General features: G+C 37.9%; 1 protein-coding gene across 1 annotated transcript; it reads right to left on the reverse strand.

Annotated features, from left to right (window-relative positions):
* Positions 1-7,871: 7,871 nt before the first annotated feature.
* Positions 7,872-9,377, reverse strand: LOC309489390 (fish-egg lectin-like). Its single transcript, XM_082158169.1, has 5 exons — positions 9,252-9,377; positions 8,899-9,126; positions 8,571-8,782; positions 8,244-8,368; positions 7,872-8,149 (listed from the first exon to the last, which is right to left on the reverse strand). The coding sequence occupies exons 1-5, from the start codon at positions 9,322-9,324 to the stop codon at positions 8,005-8,007; spliced, it is 783 nt and encodes a 260-aa protein (XP_082014295.1). The 5' UTR covers positions 9,325-9,377; the 3' UTR covers positions 7,872-8,004.
* Positions 9,378-12,160: the final 2,783 nt, after the last annotated feature.

Raw genomic sequence — 12,160 nt, forward strand, 5'->3', positions numbered from 1 at the left:
ACTGTCTTTTCTAATAACAAAGGTTATATAACAAAAGAAATCAAGGAGTGTTTAATAAAAAGAAATGGGCTTTTATTAATCAAGACAAAATTGAACAAAAATTTGTCCAAAAGGAATAAAATTTGTTACTGAAGGAGGCAAGGAAAAAACATAGAGATACTATAGAACAAAACTTTAATTCAGGGAACTCCAAAAAATTGTGGGACGCTATGAAAGTCGTAACTAATATGGCACCTCCTCGAAATAGGCTTGTAACTAGCAATGACCAACAAAGAGCAAATGACTTGAATGATTATTTTCTTAGGTTTGAGTCACCGGTGGAGCAATTGTGTACTCTGGACCATATTATATGTAATTCAGGTCATAGGCTAGAGATAGCACCAAAAAGAGTAAGCTCGCAATTTAGAGGTATATGTACTAAAAAATCCACAGGTCCTGATGGAATTTCAGGTTTTTTGCTAAAGATCTGCGCAAATGAACTTACTCCAGCATTTTGCCCTATCTTTCAGAAATCTATGGACTCACATATTATCCCATCTTTGTGGAAGAAATCTATAATTACCTGTTCCTAAGAAAACTTGCCCATTTGGAAATTGTGATTTTAGACCTGTGGCTTTGACCTCAAATGTTATGAAATGCTTTGAGAGACTTGTTGTAACTGTCTTAAAGGATCAGGTTAAATCATCTCTTGATCCATTTCAGTTTGCATATAAGGTCAGACGGGGCACTGATGATGCTATTAACTGCATCACTCATTTGGTGAATAGCCATTTAGAAGATTCTCAAGCATATGCTCGTTTACTTTTTGATTTTAGTTCAGAATTTAATACACTTCAACCCAATATACTGCTGAAGAAGTTGTTAGAGCTAGAAGTGAACCCATTCTGCATTAAGTGGTTTTATTATTTTTTAACTAATCGTACACAACAAGTCAGAGTTAATAATTTCTATTCTGAGATGAAAACTACCAATATAGGGGCCCCGCAGGGTTGTGTTAGCTCACCCTTTTTATTTTCACTATACACTAATGAGTGTGTCTCGAGTCAGGATGATACATACTTCATCAAATTTTCTGATGATACAGCAATATTGAGCTTACTGAATAAGAAAACAAATCCCTTGCAGTATTTCTCTGATGTTGACAGATTTGTTAGCTGGTGCGACACTAATTCCTTGGTTTTAAATGAAAGGAAGACTGTTGAAATGATTTTTGATCCTAGATCTGTGGGAGACCATAGCCCTGTAAAAATACATGGTAACATCATTGAACAGGTTTTTTCATATAAATATTTGGGAGTTTATATGGACAACTTACTATGCTGGTCTTTGCACATCGATACTCTCTGTTCTAGACTGCAGCAAAGGCTATACTTCCTGCGAAGGTTAAAAATGTTTGGAGTGAACCAGAGGATTTTGTTTTTGTTTTATCAGTCCGTCTTTGAGAGTGTAATTAGATATGGCATCACTGCATGGTATGGAAATCTGACCGTTCGATCAAAATCAAAACTAGCACGATTGGTGCATACAGCTCAAAAAATTATAGGGCGGGAGGAAAAACTAACCATATTACAAGAGCTGTATGAGGTATCCATTTTAAGGCAAGCGAAAAAAATTTGTCTCTGATGACACACATGTTTTACATATGTATTTTAATTTGTTACCATCGGGGAGACGATTCAGGGTCTTGATGTGCAAGTCCAATCGTTATAAAAACTCTTTTGTCCCAACTGCGGTTAAAATTTTAAATAGAGATTTTCTTTAAAATTGATGTAGGATGCTGCTAGTTTTTAAATAATCCATCGAAAAGTTGCTATTCTCTTATCATTGCATGTTATTGTATGTACTGTGTTGTGTGTGATCGAAGTTGTGTACTGGCCATGTCATGCTGTCCAAGACAAATTTCCCAGAAATGGGACAATAAAGTATAAAGTATAAAGTAAAGTAAAGTATGATAATTATTCACATCAAACCATATCGATTTTTGGGTGAATTTCAGGTGATCTCAGCATGAAAGAGAGAGAGTGGGGGAAGTGGGAAAGACATGTAGATTAAGATGATTCTGAGGTGAGACTTGCGTTTTGAATGATGATGCTACCTTCACGAGAGTGAGTTCAAATGTTAATTTCCTTTGTTCTCTCAGAGAGTAGCCCTCTCTTCCAGTTTTTCCAGTCTTACAGCTATCACCCTTCACCGTCTGTTAGGGAGGGAGAAGAGGAAAAGGACGTCTGCCCCATGCCAGCCACGGACCCCAAGCCAGAGCACACTCTCGCTATGGAGCCAGAGCCAGCCACCATGTCCATCCCGCTCCAGGACTCCCGGATGGATCTGGTGGTAGGCTCTAGGGGACGGAAAAGAGGGTTCTTTAAAGGTTCTTTACACGTAGTAACAGTTCTATTTAGAACTGTATCATCCTGAAGAAGCCTTTATATTGTGGCAGGGCCAATTAAATTCTTCCTGCCTGCATGTGGTTGGTTAGTCCACTCGTTGAGTTTCGTCCTATCAGGGGGTTGTAGCAGTGTATATAAACGGGCTGGCTATGGTGTCACGAGTCACCGCCCCTTCCCGGGTTGTCATTCGGCCGCCATCCAGGTATGTTGTGTGATGTCAGCTGGGTTGTCCATGGTATTGTAGCTAACGTTAGCCTATTTTCAGAATGGCGTGCAAATTTCCTGCGGCTGGCATTTGGTTGAGGTTGTCCCTCTTCTGGTAGGTGAAGTCATGATTGGTTTTACACTTTAAGTATCCACTTGTATGGTGGCGACATCCTTGTTGTTTACAATCAAAGGTTTGGGTGAGACTGATTCAAGTACGGCCTGTATGAGTGTTTCCACTGGCACATGCTGTCCTCCCAATCGACTGGACGAGCCCTCAGCCTGCATGTATGTGTTTATCTGCCTGACTGGTTTGGTTCCCGGGGATCGCACCCATAAGGTATGTGATTTTAAGTCATTATCGCCTAGGTCGCGTGGCGATCTTATGTTGAGAGAAATAGATTTTAGTAATTGTTTGTAGTTAAATGATGAATTCGTCTGATTGTTAACTTGTAATTTTATAGATGCATCAAGTAATGATTGGATGCGTCTGCATGGCCGATTAGCTTTCTTGCGGTTGGACTGCGTGGGACTACTGTCCGAAGGCGCTGTTGCTTTGCTGTTAACAATTGGACTGAAAATGATCGCTGTCTTTTGTGTTTGTATATTAAGTGTGTTTCAACTGTGACAATTCTGAGTGTGTTTCAGCTGTGACAATTCTGAGTGTGTTTCAACTGTGACAATTCTGAGTGTAACTTCATTCTGTCGTTACAGGAGCTGAGTGCGTAAAGCAGGGGTGGATTGCTGGTGGTGGTCTTTCTCACGAGTGCTATGTCATGAGTGGCGTGTGTACTTGCGTGAGTGTGTGTGCACAGGTGTACGGGAAAGGTGACTTGCCGTTGAGGCCTTATGTGCCCTTTATCCCCTGCTTTGCCTCGGCTCCTTTTTCGCTGACTTCTCAGGTCGCTCTGTGTGTGTCTTGTTGAATAGTGACATTGTTGTGTCTCTAAGTGTTGTTGATTGTGTTTTGTGTAATTTTATATAAAGTATTTATCTTTAATAAAATGTATGTATTTTTGTATCCACGTCTCCTGCCACTTTACTGTGAACGAACCTGTGTTGCCTTAAATCAGAAATTCCATTGTATTGTCCCTGGCAAGATTCCAGGGTGGCATAGTCGCTTGCTGATCACCTCCAAATCCCTCCGTGTATTGCCACAATATGATGAAATTAATGGTTCTTTGTGTTTGAGTTTAGGGCTCTTTATTCCCGCCTTTTTGTTTTTCAAATCTGTAACTGTCAGTCACCTCATTACTGATGTTCTGGAGCTCAGCTACAACTACACAGACTGTCAACATACTCTCAACAGGTAAATGATTTCTTTCTTAAAATGTCTATAAATTATAGCTTTAAAAATTGTAACTGGTTTCCTTAACAATCATGTCTTTTTCTCTTTTTAGTTTAACTGAACATGTACGTGTGAGCAGCTCTGTTTAGTTAAGGATACTCATCTTCTCTTCTCTAAAGCAGGGTGGTTAAAGGGTTAGTTCACCCAAAAATGAAAATTCTGTCAGTAATTACTCACCCTCATGTTGTTCCAACCGCGTAAGACCTTCGTTCATCTTCGGAACACAAATTAAGATATTTTTGATGAAATCTGAGTGCTGGGTCACTCTCCATAGGCTGCTAGGTGGCCCAAACTTGCTGGCCCAGAAAAGTTATTAAAGAGATCGTTAATATAGTCCAAGTGACTACAGTGGCTCAATCTTAAGTATATCAAGCGACGAGAATACTTTTTGTACGCAAAAATAAACAAAAATAACGACTTTATTCCACTATTCATTTCCTTCTCTCTGGGCCTCTAGTTGGTTTGCGTAGTGTTTTTGCACTGCGCGTCACACACATGACCAGCGTCGGCCAATAGTGAGCCTATGTGGTGACGTGTAACACAGACGCGCTGCGCAAAAACACTACGAGGCCCAGAGAGAAGGAAATGAATAGTGGAATAAAGTCGTTATTTTTGTTTGTTTTTGCGCACAAAAAGTATTCTCGTCGCTTGATATACTTAAGATTGAGCCACTGTAGTCACTTGGACTATATTAACGATCTCTTTAATAACTTTTCTGGGCCAGCAAGTTTGGGCCACCTAGCAGCCTATGGAGAGTGACCCAGCACCAGAGGTGGGTAGAGTACCCAAAAACTGTACTCAAGTAAAAGTACAAGTACTTATAGAAATATTTACTCAAAGTAAAAGTAAAAGTATTAATCTTAATAGTTACTTGAGTAAGAGTAAAAAAGTATCCAATGAAAAAACTACTCAAGTAGCGAGTAACTTACTTCGGATCATATAGGCCTCTATTTTATATATATATATATTCATTTATATTTCATTTATATATATATATATATATATATATATACAGTATATATATATGAAGACTTCAGATGCAAAAGCCTCTGAGTGCCATCTGAAACTTTCTTCTAAAACAAGCGTTTTTATCAAGCTTGTATATTTAAGTTCAGTAATTTCACTTTAATGACAATTAATAGGTACTTTTCATTGCCATTTAAGTGAAATAACTGAACATAAACATACAAACTTGATAAAAATGCTCTTTTAGAAGAAAATTTCAGATGGTACTTAGAGGCTTTTGCATCTGAAGTCGTCATATATATATAAAATAATATTATTTCGATTTTTTTTATTTAAATGACTATTATTTTCATAAGTAGATTGGCTCTCTTTGCAACAAAAAACATTATTTCTGCCATCTGTAGCCCGAAAATCATTGCCTGTCCTTTGGTTTGTATAATAGTAACTTATACAACTACATTTGGATTATTAGACAATGTCGAAATAAAGTGAATCTGCAGAGTGTTGCATTCAAAGGCATGTAATTGACACAGAGAAGAAAGAGTTAAAACTCTTCACATGTGCTCGCGCTCATGACTGATATTGAACATCTGAACACAAAAAAACACACAAAAGTACATCGACGATTTCTGCAAGCATGTTTAAACTGGTTAACTGTGTGTACGGCAGGCAAAGGCATTCGTTTTCAAGTCGAGTTCGTACGCCACTGCGCAACAATACACACAAACTACCGCAGGATGGCGGGTGTTCATAAACTGTGAACAATGGTAGAAATGAATGTATTATGTCCAAAAAACGGGTAATGTCATCCTTTCTAGTAGTGCTATCATGGCATAATAATCTGTTTGTTTGTAAAATGTATTACCTGAGTTAAATGAAATCGAATATATCGTCCTGTGGAATCATTCATTCACAGACAGCTTACGAAGATGTTCAACTAATAAAGATCTTCATCGCTGGCAAATATATGAAGCATTTGAAGATTTGCTCTCACTTGACTGTACTGTAGGCCCACGGCCACTTCATCCAACGCTCTTGATGTCCTTAAATCTTCCTGTTTCGACTCCGAGTCGAGTGTGAATTGCAATCGCTTCAGACGATTCAGTGCGTGCAGGAACTGAACAGAATCAGGAACTGAATCATTCAAACTGATTCGCGAACCGATTTAGACAGATCTGCCAACTTGTTTGATGAAGTCTTTGAACAGAATCGACTCAAAAGAGTGATTCATTTGTGAATTGAGCATCGCTCAAGCCCAGAAAAAAAGATACATCGCGCTTGGAATAAACTACGCATTTAACAACACATTGCATTAAAATAAAGTAACGAGAAGGACGTCGCCCAACGTAACGAAGTAAAAGTACAGTTTTTTCATTAGAAATGTACTCGAGTAAAAGTAATAAGTACCCACATTCAAATCTACTCTTAAAAGTACAATTTTTCCAAAAAAATACTCAAGTAAATGTAACGAAGTAAATGTACTTCGTTACTACCCACCTCTGCCCAGCACTCAGATTTCATCAAAAATATCTTAATTTGTGTTCCGAAGATGAACGAAGGTCTTACGCGGTTGGAACAACATGAGGGTGAGTAATTACTGACAGAATTTTCATTTTTGGGTGAACTAACCTTTTAAAGCCTCTGTGTATTCATCCAGATTGTTGGTAGCAGTTCTGAATACATCCCAGTCAGTACAGTCCAAGCATGCCTGAAGTTCCTCAACAGCTTCTCTGGTCCACTGCTTTGTCTTCACAAGCGGTTTGGAAAGTCTTAATTTCCGTCTGTATGCAGGGATCAAATGGGCCATGACGTGATCAGACCGTCCTAATGCAGCTCGTGGCACAGCGTGATAAACTCTACTTACTGTGGTATAACAGTGATCCACAATGTTTTCCTCTCTGGTCGGGCATTTAATAGATTGTTTGTATCAAGCACAATTATAAAGGAGTCCAAGTATGTGCGGGTCATTGACGAATAAGGTTTTTAAGTGTAAAAAAAAAAAAAAAATGTGCATTTGTTTCATTAGGGTCAGTCATTTTGAAAGTTGTAATCAAAACAGCTTTTTTGAAAAATGTGTTTTAAATTTCAGAATTTTGCAAATGTTAATTCTTTGGTATTTTGTTAATTTGTTAAACCTTTAAAAACTGTTGTCATTTGTTAACATTTTTGTTAAAAAGTTCATTTGGTAACTATGTATGTGACATAAGGTTAACACAACAGAATGATGTTGTGAAGCTGTAATCTTCCACTGCTTTTGCTTTGGTATAGTCTAATAACATTTGCTGATTGTGTACAAATGAGAATTAAGAAATATTTTCACTTTGTCACCTGCTTCTGCACTTCCCCTGCCTTAAGATTAAACAAATATAAAATATTTATGAAAAAAAAAAGATAAAGCCATTGTGTCGAGCAGGACGAGGCTGAGGGCCGTTAGAGAACGGCACAAGGCCGGTGGTGGGATTACTGATGAGCGACGCACAACGGTCTTGCATCTCTCACAGAGTAGAAGCATAAAAGGAGGAGCAACGACAGTGAAGGACAAGAGAGGCCAGGCCTGGACTTATGTTAGTTTTATTATATGTGGCAGCAGTCGTCCGTGAGGTGCAGCTGCCTTTTGTATTGGTTTATTTTTAAAAGTCTTTAAATGTTCTCCGGTTCCCACAACAACGAACTGTTACAGCCATTAATATACAAATTGCTACATTTATGTATATATAAATTAATGTGACAAAAAAAATGAAGTTAACAGATGATTGTTTGCTCTGTTGAAGCTGGACAAACAAGTTGCTAGTTTGAATCCTTAGATCCTTCACTAATAACTTCCTGCAACTTTTAAAAGTGTGATAAACTATAGAAATTATAGACAAAAACATGTTTTCTAATCAGACATAAGAAATAAAATGCTTTTTTTCTCAGTTGGAGAACCACTGAACAAAATGATACACAAAAGAAACATTGATAAGATGCTATCATAATGCTTTTTATTGATTCAAGAGAAGAGAAATCAATCAAACTTTTAAATTTGTTAATAATGACTGATTACTTTGCGGTTTCTGTTAATGATTGAGCTCCTTTGTTGCTGCAGTGACTCATAACAGACTATAAAGTACATCTACGGATGGAGCCGTCAAAACAGACGACCCACAGAAATCCCAGGTCAAAGCTCACATGCTTGTGGTTATTGGGACAGGCAACCATCGAGATCCAGTCTGTGCCAGCGGGGTTGGATCGAGTGACACCATTTCTGCAAAATCATCAATTCTTTAATGTAGCATTTATATCAGAAAATTAATCACTTTTGTTCATACAATGTCTAATATGATGAAGGTTCTATTCACCTTTGGAATAAGTTCCCTTGACGGTTGACACCAAAGACACTGCCATCAGTTGCTACTTCAATCATGGACAGAAGTCCAGGAATATTCACAAAGCCGGACCCGGAACAGGCATTACTAGTCACATCCTGCACCAGACCCAAAGAGACAAACCAGTCAACCATAATAAAGTTACATAAAATAACTGCTTTTGCTGCTTCCACACCAGTTTCTTTATTTCTTTAGTTATGTCAGAAAAATCAAATGTGTGTGAGAGGTCTAGTTTATTGTTAAAAACCTGGTGTATTTAAACTTGAACTCATGCCCTTGTATTTAACATTATGACATCACCTTCAAGATGTAGATTTGGTCAGCGCTGTTCACTCCCCAACAGCTGTACGGGCCACAGCTGAAATGCTTCAGCTTTCCATTAATTGAAACCCAAGGAATAGTTTTTGGTGTCCATTTGTTGTTAGCATCCATATTTAAGCAGAATATCTCATCATTCACATTGACACCTGAAATGATCTGATCTCCTCCAGCATCCACTTGTTTGAGAAGGCCTAACAGTACAATCAACAGGTTGGATGAAAGATTAAAGGATAACAATAAGATAATGTCTTAAAACAAATTAATGACCGATTAAGCATGTATTGATTTCTGTAATTTCTCTTTTCACCTGGAATCTGCACAAAGCTGCCACCCTGCAACTTGAAGATCTTGTCAGCTGCATTCACCCCGAGCTGACCAGCAGGACCAACACTGAAGTGCTTTAGAGACGTGCCAATCTTTGTGAAGGCATTATTATTTAGGACAAATGCTTCATTTTGATCATTCACTCCAACCACTGAACCAGACCCAGCATCTATCTGCTTCAGGGAGCCACTTATCACTTCACAGTTTAAAGCTGCAAACACAGTGCAAAGTGAGTACAAATAGACACTTTCACAAAATACATTACATACTATTATAAAACACCAGCAAAAAGTGTTTTAAATGGATTAATATATTGATGTTACCCAGATAGCTTACCCAGAGTGGGAAGGAACTGGCTGAAGAGTAGCAGGACACTCTGAAAAACCTTCATTGCTCTGTTCACACCCATAAATCATTTATATAAGTGAATTCAATATGAGTAAGGATAAAACAATGAATATTAAATTAACATTAATTAAATGAAAACAACCTTCTCTTGATCAGAATTCAGCAGTCAGTGTAGATTCTTCTCTTCTGTGATACAGGTACTAGAAATTTGCAACCAAGGTTGACAAATGCTGTTGAGGGGTCATTTAAATAGCCGAAATACGTTGCCTGATTAGACTGGGGGCTGATATGTTGCCTGATTATGCCGTTTGTTTCTATAGCTACATATTGCTGTCACCTGCACCTAGTTTAGTTCCTTTGTTTGCCCAGTGTATTTATACCCCCAGCTTAGGTCAATCTCTTGTAGGAATGTGCCAGAAACAGTGGTACATGTCTTTATGATGTGTAGGAAATTTAATAGCGAAAGGGTTTTAATTAAAAGGAAAATAGAGGACAGTGGGGAAAGATTTATTTTTTAGAGATATTTTGTCTAAGGCTTCTGATCATAGAGTAATAAAATATATGTTTGAATTTTTAAAGAACACCGGACTCATTGACAGAGTATAGGTTTTTTTGGGGGGGGGGTTTTGTAGCTTGCAGGCTATACATTATTCTCAAAGATGTAAGCCGTAGTGATGTTCAGGCACAATTTATCTGGAGGGTGGCGGTAGAGCGCTAAGTTAGTCCGCATCCGCCATTAAGCAGCTAAAAAAGAAGAAGAATCTCTTGTAGGTTCTCATTTGGACATGTAAACCTGGCTCAATCGGCCCATTGGAGGCATCCAGGGACGGACTGGGGCTAAAAAACAGCCCTGGGGCTCGTTCTTCGTACGTTGCTTATTACATCCGAGATCAAATGACACATCCAAGATCATCGTGCTAATCATGATCTGGCTAACTCGGTTCTTCGAACACACTTGCCGGATAGGATTAGTATCGCTGGATTGAGTTATCCGAGATAATTGCGCGTTCATGCGCTGGGTTAAAATGGGACATGTATCGATAGTAGAAACATTGATCAGCAACGCTGCTATTGGCTGCTCAGCGTGGCCAAAGAGCGCGCTCAGTTTTTCTCCTCAGCAGAGCAAGAACTAATAGTCGAAGTTTATTCGGAATTTTAATGTTTTAATGCAAAACGCCAGGGAACACCTCAAAGTCTGCAAAAGCCAGGAGAGAGGGCTGGCAAAAAGTAGCAGACAATTTAAATCCGTTAGAAGTGGCCATGTTAGATGTTTTTTATCACTTATTAGCCTATATTTTTGTATTTGAATAATTGCATAATTACTTTGTTCATTGTAATGTCAGAGTCACCACACTAGAACATGGGAACAAACAAAAGTGAAGTACAAAAATATTCTACATAATGGTAATTTTTTTGATATATTATAGTCTGAGCAAAAAAAAAAAAAAAGAAGAAAAGATCTTAGTAGCCTACACTGTAAAATAATTTTTGCTGCATTAAATTAAGGCTGTATAGTCATTTCAACTGTTAAATCTTGAGTAATGATGAATTGCTTTGACTTGTGAAAGTGAAAACTAATAAACTTATATTAATGTAAAAATATTTTTCCAGAGTGTAGTTCATATAATGACATTGTGTTTTCCTCTTTTGTGCACTTTTACATAATACACCAACACTTGTATCTGTTCCCAAGAAAGTGGTGGCTGAAATATGTGCAGTAAGTGGACATTTTTTTTATAACTTTCCAAAGGAAAGAAAGTATAAGACTTTGTAATGTCCATTTGTTTCCATTGCACTGGACAGTGAATAAACCCTCTCAGATAACTGTCATATGGAGGAACTAGCCTACCTGCAAGTGCATAAATAACTTTACTTAATTTATACTTGTATGCTTTATGGCAGCAATATAAGTTGCAGGATTCCACATACAGAAAGGCCTACAGAAGAGTCTGCACAGACAGAGGAGACATAGGCCTACAGGTGGGCAGTGTTTAGCCAACTTTTCCTTTTTATTTGTTGCATGAGGCATGTGTCTAATATCTCTTGTTGCAGGCACTTGAACACTGGCTTTTCTTTACAAAGAACAATTGAAATAAAACTCAAGGAACTAAGTATATTGGTCTTTTATTAAACATATAATGAAAAGGTTTTTTTTTTTGTTTTTTTTTTGGCAATGTTGTGTAATATGGCACATGCAGCAATGTCACAGGCCCTGTCAGGTGTGCAACCCTCAGACTTATCAGACACTGAAATCTTCCCTTTAGTTAGCCAAAGTTCATTTCATTGTGTGCCCTTGTCCTGGCTAGAGCTGCATTGTAACTGGTTTGGGTCAGGGAATGGGGTCATAAAACACCTGTCTGCTGGCAGGAACATGTCATAATCACCTATGAAGAAATGCAGTTCTGTTAGGATCAGCATAAGTGTATGTAATACAGTGAGCTGATATTTAATTGTGGAACTTTTCTTACCACTTTCAAATAATGTGCATAAATGTGAATCTCTGAAAATTCTTAAGTCATGCACAGATCCTGGCCATTTTGCTTTCACATTTGTGATATGGAAGATTTTAGTCAACTGACTTTTTTTATTTGATATAATATTATTAATCTGGAATATTAAGACTCCCAATAGTAACTGTGCTGCACATTTACATTGTGAACCCCCTTTCTGTTCACATAATCCCCTTCATTGAGGCCTTGATGGCAGTCTATGGAAGCCTATAGTCTATGGTACCAATCACGTTAGTGAAGCCTGAGTGACATACTGTAATCGGCATGGTCATGATTGCATGATCTTCATAAAAAATGATAGCCAAAAAAAAAAAAAAAAAACTGCTTTAAAAAAACTGCTTTACAACATTGGGTCTTAAAAACCTAAAACTGTTTTTTAAACCTAAA

Source organism: Leuciscus leuciscus, assembly GCF_965113295.1.
Source record: "Leuciscus leuciscus genome assembly, chromosome: 24".
Lineage (NCBI taxonomy): Eukaryota > Metazoa > Chordata > Actinopteri > Cypriniformes > Leuciscidae > Leuciscus > Leuciscus leuciscus.

Excerpts from the sequence above, each read along its gene's own strand:
- LOC309489390 (XM_082158169.1), bottom strand. The coding sequence starts at position 9,324 with ATGGGTGTGAACAGAGCAATGAAGGTTTTTCAGAGTGTCCTGCTACTC. Across the intron at positions 9,127-9,251 it reads CCAGTTCCTTCCCACTCTGG|CTTTAAACTGTGAAGTGATA; the intron begins GTAAGCTATCTG and ends CTGTGTTTGCAG. Across the intron at positions 8,369-8,570 it reads ACCAAATCTACATCTTGAAG|GATGTGACTAGTAATGCCTG; the intron begins GTGATGTCATAA and ends GGTCTGGTGCAG.